The sequence below is a fragment of the Moschus berezovskii genome, chromosome 6 (assembly GCF_049115385.1).
Source record: "Moschus berezovskii isolate FMDL1 chromosome 6, NW_MosBer_1.0, whole genome shotgun sequence".
NCBI lineage: Eukaryota > Metazoa > Chordata > Mammalia > Artiodactyla > Moschidae > Moschus > Moschus berezovskii.
In genome coordinates, this window is record NC_142465.1 from 34,913,384 (window position 1) to 34,935,871 (window position 22,488).

General features: G+C 53.4%; 2 protein-coding genes across 5 annotated transcripts; both read left to right on the plus strand.

Moving 5' to 3' along the window:
* Positions 1 to 1,484: 1,484 nt before the first annotated feature.
* Positions 1,485 to 13,803, plus strand: LMBR1L (limb development membrane protein 1 like). 4 transcript variants are annotated; one of them, XM_088836942.1, is made up of 18 exons: positions 1,487 to 1,851; positions 3,407 to 3,541; positions 4,364 to 4,448; positions 5,442 to 5,475; positions 6,469 to 6,608; positions 6,799 to 6,902; positions 7,683 to 7,809; positions 8,326 to 8,394; positions 8,531 to 8,595; positions 8,944 to 9,016; positions 9,108 to 9,191; positions 9,289 to 9,365; positions 10,298 to 10,375; positions 10,535 to 10,608; positions 10,842 to 10,932; positions 11,061 to 11,127; positions 12,877 to 13,038; positions 13,202 to 13,803. In XM_088836942.1, the coding sequence occupies exons 1-18, from the start codon at positions 1,780 to 1,782 to the stop codon at positions 13,267 to 13,269; spliced, it is 1,605 nt and encodes a 534-aa protein (XP_088693068.1). In that variant the 5' UTR covers positions 1,487 to 1,779; the 3' UTR covers positions 13,270 to 13,803. The 4 variants fall into 4 exon arrangements, with proteins under 4 accessions (XP_055251796.2, XP_088693068.1, XP_088693067.1 ...); XM_055395821.2 differs by lacking the exon at positions 3,407 to 3,541 and having other exon boundaries at positions 1,485 to 1,851; positions 12,961 to 13,038; XM_088836941.1 differs by lacking the exon at positions 3,407 to 3,541 and having other exon boundaries at positions 1,488 to 1,851; positions 5,445 to 5,475.
* A 113-nt stretch (positions 13,804 to 13,916) lies between these two features.
* DHH (desert hedgehog signaling molecule) lies at positions 13,917 to 20,382 on the plus strand. Its single transcript, XM_055395823.2, has 3 exons — positions 13,917 to 16,468; positions 19,151 to 19,412; positions 19,675 to 20,382. Exons 1-3 carry the CDS (start codon positions 16,166 to 16,168, stop codon positions 20,298 to 20,300), a joined length of 1,191 nt encoding a protein of 396 aa, XP_055251798.1. The 5' UTR covers positions 13,917 to 16,165; the 3' UTR covers positions 20,301 to 20,382.
* The last annotated feature ends 2,106 nt before the right edge of the window (positions 20,383 to 22,488 follow it).

Sequence of the window (22,488 nt, forward strand, 5' to 3'; positions counted from 1 at the left end):
GTTAAAGTATTTTGCTTGAGATGAGTTAAGTGCCAGGGTCACTCAGTAGGCCCAACCCACTTCTCTGTGCTCTCCTCTCCTTCAATGCAACAAAGCCAAGGACCCAGCCAGCTGTATTTGCCCACTCTCCCCACTGGATTCTGTTCACTCCAAGTTTGGTTGCTAAAAGGGAAATCAGCTCTTCAGGTCCATTCATTATCTTGCTACTACATATACACACACACATATGTATAGATATTATATATACACACAAACACTAATATCTGTGTATTGTGTGTATGTGCTCAGTTGTGCCTGACTCTTTGCAACACCATGGATTGTAGCCCACCAGGTTCCTCTGTCCATGGGATTCTCCAGGCAAGAAGACTGGAGAGTAGGTTGCCATTTCCTACTCCAGGGGACCTTCCCAACACAGGGATCGAACCTGCGTCTCTTGTCTCTCCTGCATTGCCTGGCAGATTCTTTACCACTGCACCGCCTGGGAAGCCCTATGTATGAATATACAAGTATATGTTTCCAAGGTTCTACTGCAAATCACTGGGGAAACAGAAGAGAGATAAAAGTAACTTGCCCTGCAGAAATTTCAAGAGTAGAGAACTCAGTTGTACATTCTGGCCCCAACTCTTGCTCAGATAGTAACGGAACTCTATCTAGGCCACTAGAATTGTGTTCTTATTCTTCAACTGGGGGCTTTGCAAAACTCAGGCCTTCTTTGAAGTTTCTCTGTAATGCTCCCTCTATTTGAGAGGAATGGTTTGAGTCCATGAAGGTGGGACTACCCATTATCAAGGTCACAGGAAGGGAACTTGCATTCCTTAATTTTGTGACAACCTCTCACCATTTTCTAAAATCTAAAATGCTCATCACACCTTTCCCTTAAGGGTTGTTTAGGTAAAGGTAAAATGAGATAAAATCTAGAAAGTGAGTGGCACATAGCAGGTGGTCAGTTAATGTTTGACTCAGCCCCTGATCCCCTGTGGGCATTTCCTCACAAAGCTTCAGGTGGATACTTCTGTAGCTTTCTATTCCATTTTCTTTGGTATTTGTTCCAGCACACACAGGGGCTCCCACAAAAGTGACTGAGTGAACATTTCTTGGCGGCAGAGGGTTCCTCGCCCCAACAAAAACACTTTCAGAAAATGCTACTATGGATCTTGGGTTACTGAGCAGCGGTACCTTTCAGAACCCCTATGGTGCTCTCACATCCCACCTGGCTGGCGTGATTCAAATGGCTCATTTTGCCAAGGTCACACTGGTCGCTTATCAACTAAGGGAGGTGAAAAAGGCAGTTACTTAGTTTTATAAGGAGCATCGGTAGGCCCCAAAGATCCCGCCTCTTTCCACGGGGCCAGCCTATCAGCGTTCCTCTAGCGAAGAGTGGCAGCTCCCTAGAAGCCAATGAGTTCCGCTCCCTAGAATTATCCCGCCCATCCGTTGTGTCGTCACTCGGCCTCTTGTAAAATAGAACTAAGACTACGCTTCCCCTTAGCTTGCCAGTTGGCGAGTGTTTGCGTTGGAACTATACTGAAAGCCTGACCTTAAAGGGGAGGGAGCAGAGGGGAACCGGGGCCCTTTAAAACGAGGCCAGCTGGTGCCTGCCCCTTTAAGGGCGGGGCGCTCATACGACAGAATCTGAGCCCCAGATTACCCCGAGTTTCCGTCACAGGCTGCAAGGTAAGGCTCCTTCGCTGGGTCCGGGTGCTTGGCGGCGGCGGTTTCATCGCCGCTGGTCCTCCCCGGGCCCGGACACACCCCAGCCCCAGTCATGCTGAGCAGAGTATGGAAGGAGCTGACTACGAAGTGCTATCCGTGCGAGAGCAGCTATTCCACGAGCGGGTCCGCGAGTGCATTGTGAGTCCGGGACCCGGGCTGGAAGGGTAGGACCAAGTTGGGGAGAAGCAAGGGTGTCGCGGGAGAGGGAGACGTCCGGATCGGAGTGAGACCCCCCTGGGCACAGCGCCGGCAGACCCTGCTTGGTCCAGAGGCGAGCGACCAAGAGCCCTGGTCCGGCTAATGCTCGGGCTGGCGAATCCCTAGATCGGCTCCAGCTGAGTTGCTGCGCGATAAACAAAGCCGATCGGTTTCCGTTCCTCCCCTCTACACGCCCCTCCCTCCTGCCCCCGCCTCCCCCCGCGCCCGTGTTCCGAGTACGGGTCTTCACGTGTCTGGGAATCTGGTGAGTCTTCCGATCTCAGTCAGATGGTCGCAGAGGGATGGGTTTAACTTGGGGAAGGCTTGTTTACAACTACTTCTCAAACCCAAATGATGTTTGATGAAGGGGAGATGAACAGGGAACTTTGGTGGGTTTCTCACTTTGGAGGAAAGGACTCTTCCTGGGGTAGATTCTACCGTGTAGAAATGGAGAACAACTAAAGTGTCCCCTTCTTTTCCTCTCCTTTATTGGTGTTTTGTTAGAGACCCTGCAAGCCCAGTTTCCTAGGTTCGCGGCCATTCAGGGATTTCCTCTGAAGGGTTGCCCCCGGTGCGACCGAGGAGGGCTCCTGGCTGCTTTCCTTACTCGCTCACTGCCACCTACAGTAACAGCTGAAACTGTCACACAGCGAGGGACTCCTCACTTCTGGGCCAGGGGCACCCAGGGGAGCTTAGGGCATCGCATCTTTCTTGTGTCTGCTCTAAACTCTCATATCTTTCCTTTCTCCTCTCCTTCCCGAGAGCTCCCCAGGGTAGCCCTCACCCCCAAATACTAAAGGGAAAGGTTTAGAAGAATAGAAGTTAGTGAGTGGAGGACCCACTGCAGGGGTCGTCCTTCATTTTTCTCAGACTCGGCTCCAGTCTGCCCTGGGCAGCCTCAGATTGGAGGAGGGCTAAAGTGAGCCCAGGCATAACTAGGTCTGCCTTTATCTGTGAGGACTGAAAAGTAGCGAGTTTATCAGTCCGTGTGTGGGAACTCCAGATCTGCTTTCAGAAAGCTTTCCTTGTGCTTTTCTTAGTGGAGAGTTGCACACGGCAGGGTTGGGCATTTCCTGGAGTCATATCCAGGCCTTGAGACAATGGAGAGCCAGAGGCCCACTTTCCTAGAGAACAGGGAGGGGAGAGAGAAGCAGCCTCCTGGATGTCGTTCCCTCCTTTAGTCCCATTAGCTGAGGATGTCAGCGCTGTTCAAGGGCATCCTGAGGGCTTCTAGTACCTCTCCCACCTGGCTCCAATCCCCTGCTTTAGAGAATCACCTAGCCTCTGCTGGACCTGCACGGAACTCCAGCCTGACCTTTTGAACCCTCCCGCCTTCCTGATTATTACGCACGCCCAGGGCAGAGCACTAGGCAGTAAAAACCTTGGAGTTGAAATCTAAGTGGCTCATTCTGCTCTACTTCCCTACTGTTAAAAGCCACAGTTTTGTTCTAGACCCATATTTCTCCTGGGGTCTGTGTCTTCTCTCTTTGCATAGATAGTTGTATGCAGATTCCCCATAGGGTCAGCTTCTCTTGGGGACTGGAGCACCTTTGAGACTGATCCTGCCTTCTTGGCCCACTTCAAACACAATAACATCTCAAGATACTCTGACCCTGATTGTGGAGCCAAGGTGACCAGTGGCTCCTCCACTGGGCAATAGCAGCTTACTTGAGGTAGGGTGGGAATGTATGTGTGTGTAGGATTACCTGGCCGAGTCCTGTCATAACTGTCCATTGGAGGACTAGTCATCAAGGGCATGGGACAGACCCTGAGAGACCTACCCTGGGAGCTGGAAATCACTTTAGGTAGGGACCATGGATTGATAGCTTTTAAAGGTTTTGATCCCAGCTCTAGAAGCTTTATAGATGTGGAACCCCAATTAAAGCCTACTATTATGGGCAGGGCATGAAAGAGACTCTGGTTTGGCCCAGAGCAGACCTGATCTTTTAGGGCCCCTGAATAAACAGAGTAGAAGCTCTGAGTTTGCCTAGGAATATGATTCCTACTTATTCTCTCCTGGAGCTTGGATCAAGGTGGAAGTGGAGGGAGTGGAGTGCCAGGACAATGAAGACATCCCCTTCTTCCCTTCAAATTTGCTTTTCCAATTATGTGCTAGGAAGAAATCCCCTCTGGTTCTGTGGCCTTTTTCAGATGTGTGGATATGTGCATCTCTAGGAGTCTTCTCTTCTCATGCACCAACCAGGGTTCAGCTGAAAATATTTTCTCCCAGGGAAAGAACCCTCATATAGCTGGACATGGTGCTCTGTCCCCAAGTGCATGGGTCAGCCCCTGAGGCCTTGATTAGAAGGAAGTACTGGGGAGAAAGATGGAACCCCTGGATGTATGGAGTCTAGTTTGGGGAAAGTGTCCTCATGGAGTTAACAGAGAGGCCACTGGAGTTGTGAAACGTTTGGGGATTAGAGCTTTTCATCTTGCTCACTTTCTGCCTTAGATCTCAACACTGCTGTTTGCAACTCTCTACATCCTCTGCCACATCGCCCTGACCCGCTTCAAGAAGCCTGCTGAGTTTACCACAGGTACCTGTGACTTCCCTCCCTCCTGCCTGCCCTCTGCCAGTGTTCCTGTTGCTATGGCACCAGCCTCAGGGGAAGAGGGCTGTGTTGCTTGCTGGGAAAGTAGAGGTGTCTGTTCTTGAGCTTCTGCCTCCCTTCTTCCATAGGCAGGGACAAGGTGGTATAGTGGAGAGTCTAGAAGGAGGGCCAGTCATGTAACTTTTATGACCTCAGTTTCATTCTCTACAGAATGAAATGAGCCTAACAGTTTCTACCCAGTCCATTGTTATTGTGTGGACCAAATATGATGGCTAACATGAAAACTCTCTGTGAACCTCAGCAGGGCAACTGCAGGGTGAATGTTGTCATGGGCACAAGCTCTGTCATGTCCTCTCCTAGTGCTCCTACACCCAGGACCAGAGACCTCCCCCCAGTGGTGACGGCGACCTTTCTCTTTGCAGAGAATTCATATTAAGGCTTTCAGTAGGCATTCTGTGACTGAGGGGGACGCACTTGTCCCAGTTCCTAACTCCAGATCTTCTGGTCCTGGCCTGACTCTTTCCTCCCCTCCAGATGGCTTCATGCACTCTCAGCCAAGAAGGCAGCTACTCCTCAGTGTGATTCCCCTGGGGACTTTCTCTGTGATTTCCAACCCCCCTCCCCATTTCCCTTCACTGTGCCTTGCCACTGATGTAACCAAGCTCACAGACTGGTCATTTATTGTATTTTCAGCTTACAAAGAGGAACCGATGGTGAAGATCTGGGGAAGGAGGGAAGTGGGGGAATTTCATGCTCTCACCTCCTGGGACCACTGATCTTTAAGCTGCCACCCCGGCAGAGTGGATCGTGGGGTTCATAGTGTGAGCTCTCTTGAGCCTCCTGTCCAGCTCTGCCTCGCTGGGCCCAGGCCCCTCTTCAGGGGACAGGGAGGGAGCAGGAGGGCACTGTGCAACACAGATGGTTCCCAGAGCTGCCCACTGATGACCTGCCTTTTCCCCATGCCCCTGTCTTTTGTAGTAGATGAAGAAGATGCCACAGTCAACAAGATTGCGTAAGTACTGCTGCTGCCCCAACACCTGGCACTGGTAGCCTTTGAAGCTGGGATCTAGTGAGGCCCTGGGAGCAGGGAGAGAGTGAAACGTCAGAAACAATTTCTGCTTCCGCCCTATTTCTCCCTTTTTCCGGCTTTACACCATCCTGGGGACGCTTGGAGAAGCTGCTCTTCCTGTCTGCCTGGTTTGGCTGGGAACTTCAAGGAGTCTCTTGGCCAGGAATTGTCTGCTGGGGGCCTGAGTCACCGGAAGCAGCTCCAACTTGGCTCCACCTCCTAGCAGCCATTGGAGAAGGGGTGGGGTAGGGATGCAGACTGAGGGAAACGCCAGGGGATAGGGAAGGTGGAACCCCCAAGGGTGGGGCTTGCTTGGTTCTGAGAGGATGGCCCTAACTGTAGGCTATTATTATCCACTAGCACCTATAGAGAAAAATATAGAAATGACTCCTCTGGTTCAACAGACAACAAATTAAAAGGCAACTCCCACTCTCATCCCTCATGGACCAACTAGATAAGTGTCCCTTCTTTTGAGCTGATGCAATCTAGGACACAGGTCTTGGCTGTGAAGCTGGGTTTCAACTCCCCTTGTCTCCCTTTGCCTTAGTGCCCTTATGCATAGGGGGTGACCCTACTCTCTCCAGGCTTAGAAATCACATCCCTGAGGTGAGCAGAGAAGTCAGGCCCATTATCTTGGCATCATGCCTGGCACACCCTACAGACATTGCAGGAAGACCGCATTCCTGGGGACAGTCTGGGCAAGTGACATGGCTGGTGTCCAGGTTCCCATGTGCCCATCCCACGTGCCGAGACTTTCCTGAAGGTGAAGGCTGGGGTACAAGGCAGCAGGTTGAGTGCCAACTCTTTCCCTGGGTCTGTCATTGCTCCAGCTGGTTCTAGGAGGAGTCACAGGAGCCCATGGGATGAATGGGGCTTCTTGGGTCCAGGGAAGTGAATGTCTGAGCTAAGCAGGGGCACTGCCTCTTCTTTGTCCAGGCTCGAGCTGTGCACCTTCACCCTGGCAGTCGCCCTGGGTGCTGTCCTGCTCCTGCCCTTCTCTATCATCAGCAATGAGGTGCTGCTCTCCCTGCCTCGGAACTACTACATCCAGTGGCTCAACGGCTCCCTCATCCATGGTGCGTTGATGCTGGTTGCAGCTGAGGGTGGGGACGGGGAGCAGATCAGGTCAGGCAGACACAGACAGCCTGGGGCTAGTCAGTCATAGATCACCCCATCCCTTCCACTTTGCCTTGTCACATGGTCAGTCCTCAGTGGGTTGGGGCGTCCCCCTTAATGACCATCTCTGCTTTTCTTTTTTTGCACTAGGCCTCTGGAACCTTGTTTTTCTCTTCTCCAACTTGTCCCTCATCTTCCTCATGCCCTTTGCATATTTCTTCACTGAGTCGGAGGGCTTTGCTGGCTCCAGAAAGGTGAGTCGGGGAATGTATCAATCAATCAATGCAGACCGGAAACAGAATTCCACTGAGATGGTTCAACTGAAGAGGTTTTAATGAAGAGACTATTTGCAGAGGTTTAGTCAGCACTGAGGAGCTTGAGGCACTTGTGACAACAGGAAGTTGTTACTATCCCTAGGCCTGAGGGAGCCGAAGGAAGAAATAATTTCTGGAACCCACTGATAGTTGAAGCTGAAGAGGTGTGACCACCCAAGAGAGGAGTTAGTGTCAGAGGTGCCAAAGGTGGGAGGAAACACAGAAAAAACACCCTGGCCTCTCTGTCTTCCTACCTTACACTCTCCTGCCAGCCCTCCCCATTGGGCAAGATGAACAAAAAACCAGAGCTTGATTTTTTTTTTCAAGTGTCTTGTGGAATCTTAGTTCCCAGTCCAGGAATTGAACCCATGCCCCTTGCAGTGGAAGTACAGACTCATAACCACTGGACTGCCAGGAAAGTCCCAAGAGGGCAAAGAGCTTGTGTGATGCAGACCTCAGGGGTCAGCTTCCCAGGGCAAGACAAGGATGGAGAAGGGGTCTGGGTAGGGGGATTGCAAATGAAGAATATCCAGTAGAGGGAATGGCCCCAGATTGTAAGGTAGGAGGACAGAGTAACTAAGCAGAATAAGAAGGAAACACCGTCTGCTGCCTCCTGAATCCAGTCCTCTCTGGTTCCCAAGCCAGGCTGCCATCTGCCCTGTCTCCTTCCTTCCCCACACTGCCCTCCCCACCCCCGAAACCTACTGCCTCCTCCCATAGGGTGTCCTGGCCCGGGTCTATGAGACGGTGGTGATGCTGATGCTCCTCACGCTGCTGGTCCTGGGCATGGTGTGGGTAGCCTCTGCCATTGTGGACAACAACAAGGCCAGCAGGGAGTCCCTCTATGGTGAGAAGACCAGCTTCCTCCCCATCCCTCAGCCAGCTCATGTTCCTCTGTCTAGAACGAATGTATCCCTCTAAGGTGGCGAAAGTTGGGACCTTCTCCCTTAGACTGAAGTTTCAAAACTGATGGGTTTCAGGCCACATCTAACGTGTGGAAGTGTTCCACTGGGCCCATGCAATGAGTTAAAATAAAAACATGAGTCCGTTGAAATTGGGAGATTTCACACTGATATCCAAGTTTCTGGTTGTGCTTAAGCAGGTTGAGGATCTGGCCACACTAGGCCCCAGTGACTCGGGCCAAAGAGTGGCTGTGCCCTTTAGAGAGGGCTGAGGATCTGCCGTTTGCTGTAGTCTCTGCCACTCCCTCTCCTGCCAGCCAGTTTTCCTTATCTTCATGACTTACCTCGGCCCTATAGACTTTGGTGTTGTGCCTCTGCCTGGTCTCTGGGGCCTGTCAGCCCCCAGTAAGCAGGAGGAGAGAGATGGGCTGACAGTCCTTTTTTTTTTTTTAAATCTTTAGAATTCTGGGAGTACTACCTCCCCTACCTCTACTCCTGCATCTCCTTCCTTGGGGTCCTGCTGCTCCTGGGTGAGTGTCCAGAGCCTGGGAGGGAATGGGGAATGTCCTGGGGCCAGAGCACCCCAGGTAGAGGATGGAATGAAGGTCCGGGTGGGGCAGGCGGTAGAGAGCAGGCTCTGGTGGTGACTGCCTCCTGTCCCCACAGTGTGCACTCCACTGGGTCTCGCCCGCATGTTCTCGGTCACTGGGAAGCTGCTGGTCAAGCCCCGGGTATGTAGTGCTCCTCGTCCTTGGACCCCGCCTGGGGAGCTTTCTGAAGAGCTGGAGCCCGTCTGTGAAGCCACTGTCCAGCTGTTCTGTGCACACCTTGCAGAGGGCCACAACCTTTGCTGGCTCCTGTATCCTTGACCCCCAACATCTGGAGCTGGTCCCCAAACACACAAAGCTGAACACAAGACAGTTGGGAGGGACTGGATAAGGTCACTGGTCACAGGGTGGTGAATGAGGGGGAAGGGCCAGGAAAAGGACAATGGATCCTTAAGGTGAGCAGGGTTCTCCTGGGCTCTTGTGATCAAGGAGCCTCTGATAGTCCATCCCTCCCTTTCCCTACGCCCACAGCTCCTGGAGGACCTGGAGGAGCAGCTGCACTGCTCAGCCTTTGAGGAAGCAGCTTTGACCCGCAGGATTTGTAGTGAGACACAGTCCTTCCCAGCTGGCACGATGGGCGTGGCTTGGGCCGGGGTGGCGGGACTGGGGGACAGCACCATCTTCTCTGCCCCCAGATCCCACCTCCTGCTGGCTGCCCTTGGACATGGAACTGCTGCACAGACAGGTTCTGGCTCTGCAGACACAGAGGGTCCTGCTGGGTATGTGGGTTGGTAGGCATTGGGATGTCTGGCTTTCCCCAAGGAGAGAAGCTCCTCCTTCCAGGCCCTTGCAAACTGCTTTTCTATTCCCGCACAGAGAAGCGGCAGAAGGCTTCAGCCTGGCAGCGGAACCTGGGCTACCCTCTGGCCATGCTGTGCTTGCTGGTGCTAACAGTACGTACACCAGACTTGGTGGGGTGGGTGGGCAGTGGCACACCTTGAGTACTTTAGCCCTTCGCAGGAAAGAGGAAGGAGGTGCACGGACCTCCTTCAATAATAGTAGCTACCTCTCAACGAGTACCTACTTTTGCGAAGCACATCAGTCCCCATTTTGTAGATGAAGAGACAGAAGTTAAAGAATTTACCCAAGGCCACACAAGCCATTATGCAGGTTTGCTCTGGGATGAAAAAAAGGTTAAAATCCAGTCCATCCCCTCAACTTGCTACATTGTGGACTTGGAAAGAAATAAGTCTTATTGGTTTGGAGAAAGATGTATATTTTTCTATTTTGCCTTTTGGGGACTTCCCTTGGAGCTTCCCAGGGGGTGCTAGTAGTAAAGAACCTGCTTGCCAATCCAGGAGACATAAGAGATGCAGGTTCGATCCTTGAGTTAGTAGGATCTCCAGAGGAGGGCATGGCAATCCACTCCAGTATTTTTGCTTGGAGAATCCCCATGGACAGAGGAGCTTGGTGGGCTACAGCCCATAAGGTCACAAAGAGTCAGACACGACTAAAGTGACTTAGCACACACGCATGCACGGGACCTCCCTGGCAATCCAGTGGTTAAGACTCTGCACTTCCACTGAAGAGGGCATGGGTTCGATCCCTGGTTGGGGGAACTAATATCCCATGAGCTGTGTGGCACGTCCAAAAACACCCCAAACAAACAAACAAAACTATTTGGGCTTTTTGCATCTGTACCTGTAAGTCCGCTATAAGATACTCTCAAAGGTGCTCTGTTGCTAGCATGGACCTTTGGGAGGTCCCACACAGCTAACTGAAAACCGAAAATGATGGACCAGACAGGCTGCTCTTAACATTCTCAACTCTGGACACATCTGTGGGCTGGGACCGGGGTGGGAGCCCATGGCCTCACCTCCCACAGGGCCTGTCTGTGCTGACTGTGGCCATCCACATCCTGGAGCTGCTCATCGACGAGGCTGCCATGCCCCGGGGCATGCAGGTACCGGGCTGCCCTCCCACCTACCCACCACATCATTTTGGGGAGGGCCTAAGCAAGGCTGGGTGAGGGGGCAGAAGGGGAGGCCAGAGGGGAGGCCAGGCGCTGGTGGTGGTGATGACGATGGGGAGTGCTGCACAGTGACACCTCTTTGTCCCTCAGGGTGCCTCCCTGGGCCAGGTCTCCTTCTCCAAGCTGGGCTCCTTTGGTGCCGTCATTCAGGTCATCCTTATCTTGTATCCTTCTGGAAATCCACCATTGCCTCTCTTCTTCAAACCCGTCTCCTCTGGGGCTCTGGGCAGAGCCACAGTGGGAGTGAGGGGGAAGTGGGCAAGACTTGGCCAGCCTGAGGTTCAGAAAGAAGAAAAACACTTGATTCAAAAGGAGGGCTGGGGGAAGAGAGGGCCGTCCTCTGAGACAAGGTGTTGATCCTTGGGAGTGGGTCAGTTCTTCCCTAACCCAGTGGCAGTTACCTGATGGTCTCCTCGGTCGTGGGCTTCTACAGCTCTCCACTCTTCCGGGGACTGCGGCCCAGATGGCATGACACGGCCATGACGCAGGTAGGCCATGATGCAGGTAGCTGGGAACCTGCCAGACGGAAGTGGAGGAAGCATCCTGGGGGCATACCTGGGCACTCAGTGCTGGCAGCTCTGTGACCCTAACCTCCCCTTTCCTCACTGCCACCCAGATAATTGGGAACTGTGTCTGTCTCCTGGTTCTAAGCTCAGCACTTCCTGTCTTCTCTCGAACCCTGGGTAAGTAGCAAAAGGAGGTAAGGGAACTGGCTTCTTTTGAGGTACTAAGCAGACCCCTTATATTCTTGCTCTCTCTGATTCCCACAACAAACCTATGAGGAGGTATTACCTCCATTATACAGATGAAGTAACAGAGGCTCTATAAAGTGCTGTGCTGGACTTCAGAGTAGTATTGCTTCAAAGTTCATATTTTTTCCATTTGCTACATCCCATGGCCTCTCCTGTTTACTTCCATTTTTTCAGTGAAGAAGCACCACTTTCCCCCAAATTTTTCTTTGGGGGATTATCTGATAAACATTTTTTTTTCTTTTGGCTGCACCTGTAGGGCATGTGGGATCTTAGTTCCCCAACCAGGGATTGAGTCAATGCCTCCTGCAGTGGAAATATTGAGTCTTAACCACTGGACCACCAGGGAAGTCCCAACATTCTCATTTTAGAGATGAGAAACAGGAGAGCTACTTGATTTACCCAGAGTTACACAGCTAGCTTGAGGCAAGACCGAGTCAGGCCAGAACCTCTGGGCATCAAATGTTAAGCTCGATTTATCTTTAGAGCTAGGATCTAGATGATGGTGGGGGAGATGGGGAACCTATGCCACTCCCTTACTACTTCGGGGTAAACTAGTTACACTTTTGAGCATTACCTGGTAAAAGTGTTCACCCCAAGGTAGTAGGGGAGTTGCATAGGCTCCCCACCTCCCCCGCCATTATCATCCATCTATTATATGTTTATCAGTTGTGTCCGACTCTCTGCAACCCTATGGACTGTATTCTGCCAGGCTCCTCTGTCCATAGGATTCTCCAGGCAAGAATATTGCAGTGTGTAGCCTTTTCCTTCTCCAAGGGATCTTCCCGACCCAGTAATCAAACGCAGGTCTCCTACACTGCAGACAGATTCCTTACTGTCTGAGCCACCAGGGAAGCCTTATTTAGTATTTAAATCAGTTCTATTTGGTTTTTAAGTTTATATTCTCTCTACTCTACCATTTCTACTTATGCCTTGGGATTTAGGATACTTGGCCTGTGGATCCAGCAGTTAGTTCCTTTTAGGTTGGAAGCTGGTAGGAATATTTTTTTAAGTGGGAAAGGGGCTCAAGAATTTTAATTTATGATAATTATTATTATTATTAGGGACTCGGTAAGTGTTGGAATAGTGCCTGGCACATATGGTTCCTCATGTGTGTTGTCTCATTTAATTCTCACAGTTCCATTATTTTGTCTACTTGTTTTTTTTAATTCCCTACTTTATAGTTGAAGAAATTGAGGCACAGACGTTTAAGGAAGTTGCTTCAGATCACAGTTAGATGGGGTGGAGTTCAGATATGAACCAAAGCAGCCATAATAAGAGCCCAGTTTCTTAGCCGCCACACTGATCTGTCTACTAAAAAAGAACACTTGGTAACCAGCTTGAGGTTTCTGGCCCAGGAACAAGTAGCAGGCACGGGGAGCTCTTTGGGACACCTGGAACCAGAGGGGATCCCCCCAACCCCAACACACACAGACACATACACACTGCAGGAGAGGATACCAGACTCTGGAAGGGAAGTTGGAGCAAGCCTAGCAGCTGACACTTGCTTCAACAGCCCGGAACTGTCCCTGAGAAAAGTTGGGATGTAGGAACAACTAATGTGTAGAAGCCAACCTATCAGTTGCAGTGTTGAGATGTAGCCACCAGGAGGCAGCAGAAAGCTCGGCTCTGAGCCAGGGAAGGGTTGGGAGCCTACCTCCCATCCTGGCCTTTGTACTTCAGGGCTCACTCGCTTTGACCTGCTGGGTGACTTTGGACGCTTCAACTGGCTGGGCAATTTCTACATCGTGTTCCTCTACAATGCAGCCTTTGCGGGCCTCACCACTCTCTGTCTGGTGAAGACCTTCACGGCAGCTGTGCGGGCAGAGCTGATCCGGGCCTTTGGTGAGAGGGAGTCAGGGCGAGGCTGGTGGGGTGGTTGTAAGGTGGAACTCTCTGGAACCATGGTCATCCTAAGCAGGGGAGATGGCATACTCACCACCCATTCTGTGGCTTCTGAGGACTGGCCTAAACCCTGCTTCTGACTACCCCCCTGCCTCTTCCCCAGGGCTGGACAGACTACCGTTGCCTGTCTCTGGTTTCCCCCGGGTGTCTAAGAAGACCCAGCACCAGTGACCTCCAGCTGGGGGTGGGTGGGAGAAAACTGGACACTGCCATCTGCTGCCCAGCCTGGAGAGGCGCCCAGGGGTGGGTGGCCCTCAGGACCTGGAATCTGAGAGGGCGGGTGGCAGAGGGGAGCTGAGCCTTCTGCACTGCTGCACAATCTGAGCCAGAGTTTGGGACCAGGCCCCCTTGCTTCTCCAGATTTAACTGTGGGCCCCAGCATGGGGTGGGGCTGGGGACTGGGTCTGGCTCCTGGTCTCAAATCTGTTTACATGTCAATCTGCCTCACTGCTGTTCAGGGCCATGCCCGTAGCCATGTTTACATGATTTGATGTGCAATAGGGTGGGGTGGGGGCAGGGGAGGGTCAGAGCCAGTGGCCAACTTGGGAGGCAGATTGTCTTCCCTTGCCTCTGGCCCAGCAGAGCCTAAGCACTGTGCTATCCTGGAGGGGCTGTGGACCGCCGGAGAGACGAGGGCATAGGGAGAAAGAGGCCACAACCATCAGCAATAAAGTTGATACCAGGGTTTTCTTTGGTTTTTGTAAAGGTCCTGTCTCTGTGTCTGTTTGAACAGCTTTGCTCACACCAGTCCTGAGTCTACAGAGGGAAATAGAGGGGCCCTTCCCACAATCCTTTGCCTCTCCTCTACCTGCATTCTCAGTGACCTCTGGGGACTTGGGTCTAGTGTTAGGCCATACAGTCAGGCAGTGGGAAGCTCCTCCTCCCTTGGCCTTGCTACAACCTTGCTGGTCACCTGACTTTTCCTTATACCCAAGCCTTATTTCTTGGGTGCTTTGGTTATTGGGGGTGAATGGGCATCAGCATAGGAAGAGGTAAAAGAAGGAGATGCCTGACAAAAGTTTGTGATTCCTACCTCTGAGAAGACCCTAACTCTGTATTTCCAGAGGCTATCAGTGCCATGGATATTCTGCAAGCCCTCTTGCTCTGTTGGGGGTAGGGACAATGTTTCTGCTCATGGTTATGCAGATTGTACATTGCACAACTTCCAGCGGCACATTCACCTCTTAGTCACTGTGTGCATGGTTACTGCAGCTATTTTTTTTTGCAAATGGCAAGCCAGTTACTTGAGGAAGGGCTGCTATTATCTAAGGTACACAGGTTACTATGAATACTAGCCATAGAGCTGAATGAGTATGGCATACAGGAAAAGAATGTAGTTGCCACACATACTCGCTGAACACCTACTATAGGCCAGGCACTCAGCTAAGTTTGTATTTAAGAATTACTTTGTCTAGTAAGGGTGCGTGTTTATGTACGTGCGTGCTAAGTTGCTTCAGTCACTCTTTGCGACTGTATGGACTGTAGCCTACCTGGCTCCTCTGTCCATGGGATTCTCCAGGCAAATATACTGGAGTGGGTGCCATTCCCTTCTCCAGGGGATCTTCTTGACCCAGGGATTGAACCTGCGTCTCTTAGGTCTCCTGCATTGGCAGGCAGGTTCTTTACCACTAGTGCCACCTGGGAAGCCCCCTGATAAGGGTGACATAATTTTAATACCATACTTCAATGAATGGTGGTTAATTTCTCGTTCTCAAGGAAACAGGTCCAGTGTCAGTACATTAGGGAAGGCTTCTTAGAGAAAGACTTCTAAATGACAGTAGATTAATGGGTAAAGTGTTGCAACTTCAAAGCCTTTGACATGAGAGAGACCTGAATGGCTAGAAGCAGAGCTCCAGAAGGTTTGGAGAAGGAAAAAGATAAAGAGATGCTTTGTGTGTGTGTATGTTAGTCGCTCAGTCATTTCTGACTCTTTGCAACCCCGTGGACTGTAGCCTGCCCAGCTCCTCTATCAGTGGAATTCTCCAGGCAAGAATGCTAGAGTGGGTAGCCATTCCCTTCTTCAGGGGATCTTCCCAACCCAGGAATTGAACCTGGGTCTCTTGCATTGCAGGCAGATTCTTTACCATCTGAGCCACCAGGGAAGCCCTAATAAGATGCCCTGATGGAAGGTAAAGGGAAGTGATCATCAGCCTGTTTAGAGACTATGACTTTAAGTACCTGCTGTCCTCCAGCAGTTTCCAATCCACAAACTGGGTATCTGGCAAGGATAAGAGAGGGGACAAAAGTTTGAAGTCCTGAACCAGACTATCATTATGAAGGTCTGTTCCTGATTCTGAGGAAGCTCCTAGCAGAAGACTACAAAGCTACCAGGGAAAAGGGTTCTCTGGTACCCATCTCTTCCAGTCCTGGTTCTGCTAAGGAGGAGAGATGGAAGTGGGGGAAGCTGGGGGAGGACACAGAGAAAGGAGTTGTGTGCCCAAAGGGCTTTATTGGCCTTGGGCAGAAATTGGATCCCATACCTCCTAGATGATAGTAGGGGACGCGCTGTCAGGGTAGGCTTGGGGAGAGCAAAGATCTAATTCAAGTATCAGAGGAGGATGGTTTGGTGCCACACATAGGCTTAGAGGTAGAAGGATGCTTATCCAGGCAGCCAAAGATTAAAGCTGCTAGAATTTCCGAGGCAGGTGCCTGCCTGGGTTCCAGGATGGAAATGAAGTGGACTAGCGGTGGCGGGCTAGAGCCCCCGCCCCGGTGGGAGGGGGCGGGACAGTCCTGGGAGAAGGGCGGGGGGCGGGGCCAGGGGCCACTTAAGGCGGAGCCGGGGCGTTCTGGCAGCTCCGGAGCCAGGCGGCAGAGCCCGGCAGGGTTGGCACTTACCCACGACCCCCCCTTCCCTGCTATGATGGCCCGTCAGTAGCAGGTTCCAGACCCCCCAAGGGTATGTAGGCAGAGCTAGCAGCAGCCAGGTGCGTAGAGCCACAGAGCTCTAGGGCACTCTGGGGGCAGCTCTGCCTGCTGCGCTCTGTGGTGCCTGGGGAGATGCCCAAGTGACGGGCGAGCTGGTGAAGACAAGAACGTTCCCTTTTGGCCCGAGTCCGCTGCATCTATGGCGCTGCCGGCCAGTCTGGTGCCCCTGTGCTGCTTGGCACTTCTGGCGCTGCCGGCTCAGAGCTGCGGGCCGGGCCGGGGACCTGTCGGCCGGCGCCGCTACGTGCGCAAACAGCTCGTGCCGCTGCTCTACAAGCAGTTTGTGCCCAGCGTGCCCGAGCGGACCCTGGGCGCCAGTGGGCCGGCTGAGGGGAGGGTGACAAGAGGTTCTGAGCGCTTCCGGGACCTGGTGCCTAACTACAACCCCGACATCATCTTCAAGGATGAGGAGAACAGTGGTGCAGACCGCCTGATGACCGAGGTAAGGAGGGCCTCTCCCCACCTGCTCGAGGGCATGTCAATTTCTCTGCTCTCCTCTGGCAGCTGCGGGGGAGGGGTGTTGAGCTGAGTTTCATCTATAGAGACTTTGATCTCAAGGACCTACCTCCACTTCTTACCCCGCCCCCCCCCCCCAAAAAAAAGAACACCTCTGCTGGCTGGCTTTAGTGATCCAGAGGGATCCAGAGAGGAGAGGCTGGGCTGGGGAGGGGGAGGAGGGACTAGTGAGAGTGAAGCTGGGAGAGACAGGGAGGGCGGGGAAAGGAGGATGGCGGCAGGCGAGACGGGAAATGGCTGAGGCGTGGACCGGGGGTCAGCAACCGAGCCAGGCAGGAAGGGCTGGGGTGAGCTGGGGGCCAGGAGCTGGCTAGGCAGCAGACAGAGCTCTACCCTTAGCCTGGCTCCTGACCTGGTAATGTTAAAGCTCAAGGGCCAAAGAAACTGAAGGGGCTGGCAAAGTGGTGACCAAGGGACAGATCATCAGGGCCATCTACCTGAGGAGGGGCTGGGCAGGAGTTGTCTTTGGTATGGGCAGGCATCCCAGAACTGGGGTAAAGCTATCTATCTAGAGTCTAAACGACTGTCCTGGAGGGAAAAGCAATCTCCAATGGGAAGAATAGATGGACCCACCTGAGACCCAAAGGGTTCCCGTGTCCCTCAAAAGGACTTTCCTTGGAATTAAAGGGTTAAAATGAATTCAACGACTATGTATTGAGCATCTGCTGCAGACCAGAACCTAACCAACAACCTAGGGTGTGAGGAGAGGGACCACCTCTGGCCTGTGATCTCAACTGTCAGAGCTGGAAGGAAACTTGGAGGTCACATTCTTCCATCCTCCACCTCCCATTTTTACATCTCCGAGCTGGGCCCCAGGAGGAAAAGTGATTTAATCAAAGTCTTAAAACTAATTAGTGGCGTGGCTGAGTCTAGAATTCAGGACTCCTGATTCTAAGTCCTATACACTTTCCATTACACCACCTAATTGTGTATGGAGTGGGAAGGTGGGGGCAGCGGGAAGGGGACGGATTTCCTCTGATTAACTGCCATAGTTTTCCAGGTTACTTTGTTAGGAAAACCTGTCCAGGGGAGAAAGAATTCCCTGAAGCCTTACCTACCCAGAGATTGGGAAGGGGAAATGCCTTCCCTCCTTGGTCATGGAGTATCCTGGCCCTTTCCTCGCGCTTCCACCTGCAGCAGAGGGGGCAGAACAAGAGACAGGACCAGGAGAATTTCTGACAGGCCCGGGAACCCCCTTCGTCCTGCTTATCTCCCACACCCTGGCTGCAAAAGGCCTTCATTGAGTTGGCTCTGCACTGGGCTGCTGCCCCCGCAGGTCAAGGCCTCAGGGCCTCCGTAGGGGACAAGACGACAAAAAGTTGGAAGGAGTTACCACTTTTCCTGTCTTCCCCCTCCCCTCCTCTCCAACCCTGCGGAGGTGTAGAAGACTCGGGAAAGAAGGGCAGTGGGGAAAGAAATGTCCCTCTGGCCAGTTAGGAAAAATCCAAGTCCGAGGAGAGACCCGAGCGGGGAGAAGAAAAGGAAGCGGTCCTCTGCGCCTCCTCCCGTGAGGTCCGTGCTGTGGTGCGCGCCAAGGTCTCTCGGCTCCCAGACTGGAGCAGGCGAGATAACCGTGGTCTCCCTCCCCCGGTGCAGGCTCCCAGCCGCGGCTGCTTTTCCTCCTCTCCACTCCCACCCTGCAGGGGGCCCCCCAGATCCGCGCAAGGGCAGCTCGCGTTAGTCTCAGGTGCTACTCCCACGCCTTTCTGCACGGCCCCTGGAACAAGAGACCGAGCGATGGGGGGCTCTCAAGGGCTGGCAAAGCCTGAGCTGGAACTGGGAGGGCTGGCTGCGCTGGGGGAGGGGACCCGGCGGGCCGGAGCTGGGATGGGGGGCGCGGCTTTCTGCCCTTTCCTCTCCCTGAGCCGGGGCGGCTGAAAAGCGCCTTTGTGGATGGAGCTGCTGAGTCCGCTTCTCCCGGCGCGTCCCCGGCCTCGGCCCGGGATTCTCGTTCGGTTAAGTCATCCCGGAGAATGGCCATTGTACTTCGCGCAGCCCCCGCCACCCCAGCCCTTTTTCCAGTAGCCTAGATCCCGCACGGCTCCGCTTGGGCACCTCTGTGGGGGGTACTCGCACCACGAAAGGGTTAATGCTAGGGGCTGAAAGGAGGAGGAGGAAGGAAGGAAGGAAGCGGTGCCCGGTGCCAGGGAAGGCAACGAAACAAAAGATGAATCAGGAGGAGGGAGGGCAGCCGGGCCTTGGGGCGGGGGCCAGGCTAAAACAGGGGCTCCTCTCGCGGAGCTAGGCTGCTCAGCCCTTCCTTCACCAAGCTCCCACCCGCTCTCTTGCCCTCTGCCAGGTGGAGCTGAGGTTCCAGAACAACTAGGGATGAAGGGCAGAAATCAAAAGTAGGGGAAAGAACTAGGTTTGGACGCTCCCTTTCAAACTCAGGGTGACTCCGTAGGTCGCAAAGCCGCCCTGGAGGGCGTCGATTAACGACTACACCCATTCAGATTCTCACTTCCCCAGGGCACTCAAAATCTAGGAGGTAGTGGAAGCGGGGGTGGGGGGGCGTCGGGAAAACAAGAATCAACTCTCCCGTCCAGGTCGCTTTTGCCCCCGTGGTGGTGGTCGTGGTACTGAGCAGACTGACTTTATTCCCCGCCAGCGTTGTAAGGAGCGGGTGAACGCGCTGGCCATAGCCGTGATGAACATGTGGCCCGGAGTGCGCCTACGGGTGACCGAGGGTTGGGACGAGGACGGCCACCACGCGCAGGACTCACTTCATTACGAAGGACGTGCCTTGGATATCACCACATCCGACCGCGACCGCAACAAGTATGGGTTGCTGGCGCGCCTGGCTGTGGAAGCCGGCTTCGACTGGGTCTACTACGAGTCCCGCAACCATGTCCACGTGTCGGTCAAAGCCGGTACAGTAGAGGGTGGGTGGTGAGGTCCCTTCGGGAAACTGAGGGTGCACAACCCGCTTGCGACCCTAGGGGAGACCAAAGAGGCGTTAGCGTTGTTAAACCAGCCTTCCATTTCTACCCGGTTGGGACCCGATCCGGGGGAACGTGCTTGTTGTTCCGGGATTGGTGGTCTGTCCTGAGCTTGACCCACGTCCTTCAGAATCTTTACTAACATTCTGGAACCGCTGGTCTTCAGTCCTCTCTCTCTGATTGTTCCTCGCAGATAACTCCCTGGCGGTCAGGGCTGGCGGCTGCTTTCCGGGAAATGCCACCGTGCGCCTGCGGAGCGGCGAGCGGAAGGGGCTGCGGGAGCTGCATCGCGGGGACTGGGTGCTGGCGGCAGACGCGGCCGGCCGGGTGGTGCCCACGCCCGTATTGCTCTTCCTGGACCGGGACTTGCAGCGCCGGGCCTCCTTCGTAGCAGTGGAGACCGAGCGGCCCCCGCGCAAGCTGTTGCTCACGCCCTGGCACTTGGTGTTCGCGGCTCGGGGGCCAGCGCCTGCGCCAGGCGACTTTGCGCCGGTGTTCGCGCGCCGGTTGCGCGCGGGGGACTCGGTGCTGGCGCCGGGCGGGGACGCCCTTCGGCCGGCGCGCGTGGCCCGCGTGGCGCGGGAGGAAGCCGTGGGCGTTTTCGCACCGCTCACAGCTCACGGGACGCTGCTGGTCAACGATGTCCTGGCCTCATGCTACGCGGTTCTGGAGAGTCACCAGTGGGCGCACCGCGCCTTTGCTCCTCTGCGCCTGCTGCACGCGCTGGGGGCGCTGCTTCCGGGCGGGGCCGTCCAGCCGACTGGCATGCATTGGTACTCTCGGTTCCTCTATCGCTTGGCTGAGGAGCTGCTGGACTGAGCGTTCCAGGCATAGAAACCTCGTGGCACCCGCCTAAACACGAGCGTGCGGGCTGAGATCCGGGGATATGCGCAGCAGAAGATGCTGATGGGGGGGAGGGTTAGGGAGAAAACTGATGAGATGGTTTCGGGGCAACCTCTAATTGAGAGGTTGGGTCCTAGGTAGGTGGGGTTGATGATGGGTACTCCTTGACGAGGACTGTTTTTCCTCTTATTCCCAGTGCCTCAGCCCCACTCGATTATTTTATTTTATTTTCTATTTATAAATTGTAATATAATGATCTGCTTGCCCAGCCTGGCAAGATGAGGGGCTGAGGCACGGTCATAACATTTTCTTACAAGTGGGTTAATAAAAGGAAGGGTTCCAGGAGCTTATTGGGAAATATCTCTATTCAGATGGTGATTTGCCTCCAGATTGGGGGAGGGGTATGGAGAAAGGGGACCATACCTTACTTCCCATCCACCCTTGTTTCCCAGCAGGTCGTCCTGCCTTTCTTCCTCCTCTCTGGAGGCATCCCAGTCGACCAGCAACAGAGACCAGAAGAGTCTGCCCTTTCCTAGGCTGCTAGTTCTTTTTCCCAACAGAGACGACTAGCATTCTGCCCACGTGTCTGCATACCCGACCGTTGAAGAGACCAGGGTTATCCAAAGAACAAGACAACTCAAATGCATTCTCTCTCTGTTCATAGGGGCTCCAAAGGAGGTTCAAGCCATTTTAGGTACTGATACTTAAAGAATTCTAGCTCCCATTTGTTAGCCTGCAGTCTCCTCTGCTCAAGAACCACAATAGCCTGCATTCTACTCTGGTGTGTGTGTTCAGTGGGGTTCAGGGTGGTGGTGGGTGGTGGTGTCTACATGGGACTGATTTTTTTTTTTCCCTGGGAGGTCACTGGACCAACTGACAACTCATGGCAATCCCTCAGTTCAGTTCAGTCGCTCAGTCATGTCCGACTCTTTGCAACCCCATGGACTGCAGCACGCCAGGCCTCCCTCTCCATCACCAACTCCCGGAGTTTACTCAAACTCATGTCCATTGAGTCGGTGATGCCATCCAACCATCTCAGCCTCTGTTGTCCCCTTCTCCTCCTGCCTTCAGTCTTTCCCAGCACCAGGGTCTTTTCAAATGAGTCAGTTCTTCGCATCAAGTGGCCAAAGTATTAGAGTTTCAGCTTCAGCATGAGTCCTTCCAATGAATATTCAGGACTGATTTCCTTTAAGATGGACTGGTTGGATTTCCTTGCTGTCCAAGGGACTCTCAAGTGTCTTCTCCAACTCCATAGTTCAAAAGCATCAATTCTTCGGTGCTCAGCTTTCTTTATAGTCCAACTCTCACATCCATGCATGACTCCTGGGAAAACCATAGCTAATTTATAACTGGTAGTCTCCATACATTCTTGATCAAGAGAAAGAACCTGCACAGAGGGCTGGAACCTGTTCTTCCTGGTGGGCTGAGCACAGAGAACAGCTTCAGCCCAAAGGTATGGCAGCAGAGGGAACATAGGCTCTCCAAGCAAGGGAATGTAGGAATTAAAAACTGAGCCCCCTTTCTGATCGGCTGTCCTGGTTGTTGTTTCTACTGACTTCCTCCCCCTTTCCCCTCTCCCTTCTCCCATTATTGCTAGCTTTGCTTTCCCTGGAATCTAGGCAGGCAGGTGCCTCTGAGTTAGGAATGGAAGCTCCGAGGGAGTTGCAGTGCACTGGAAGGAGAGTGTCAGGGCCTGGAGGATGGTTAAGTGTTGGTGGTACCACCAGGAGCCCACCCTTCCCTGTAGCAGCCGTGCTCTTCCAGGGCACGGTCCCTGCCATACACTGCCCTCTAGTGGCCTTCAGGATCGGTTCCCTTCTAGGCCCGAGGAAAGAGGAACTACGCTGTACAGATGGATGGATTTGTGCAAAAGAGCCTTCTCCCCCGAGGTGAGAGAGGGTGGATGGGCCTGTTAAGCTGCCAGGGCTGAGCCACAGGTGTCAGGGGCTGATGAGGAGCCTACCCGCCTCTCATTTGGAAAGTGGCACTTTTGCATCCCTCGTTCTTGATTTAGCTCTGTGGCTCCTGGAAGCTGGAGGTATATTGTAACCTGTAGTAATCCAGACTTTCATGTGCATCCAAGTAGCCTACTTATCTCCCTCACTCTGGGCCCCTTTGAGTTCAGTGTTTGGAGCTGAAAGCATACTTAGGGTTCCAGGTAGTG

Excerpts from the sequence above, each read along its gene's own strand:
- LMBR1L (XM_088836942.1), top strand. The coding sequence starts at position 1,780 with ATGGAAGGAGCTGACTACGAAGTGCTATCCGTGCGAGAGCAGCTATTC. Across the intron at positions 10,376-10,534 it reads CCATGCCCCGGGGCATGCAG|GGTGCCTCCCTGGGCCAGGT; the intron begins GTACCGGGCTGC and ends TTTGTCCCTCAG. Across the intron at positions 13,039-13,201 it reads AGAGCTGATCCGGGCCTTTG|GGCTGGACAGACTACCGTTG; the intron begins GTGAGAGGGAGT and ends CCTCTTCCCCAG.
- DHH (XM_055395823.2), top strand. The coding sequence starts at position 16,166 with ATGGCGCTGCCGGCCAGTCTGGTGCCCCTGTGCTGCTTGGCACTTCTG. Across the intron at positions 16,469-19,150 it reads CAGACCGCCTGATGACCGAG|CGTTGTAAGGAGCGGGTGAA; the intron begins GTAAGGAGGGCC and ends ATTCCCCGCCAG. Across the intron at positions 19,413-19,674 it reads CCACGTGTCGGTCAAAGCCG|ATAACTCCCTGGCGGTCAGG; the intron begins GTACAGTAGAGG and ends TGTTCCTCGCAG.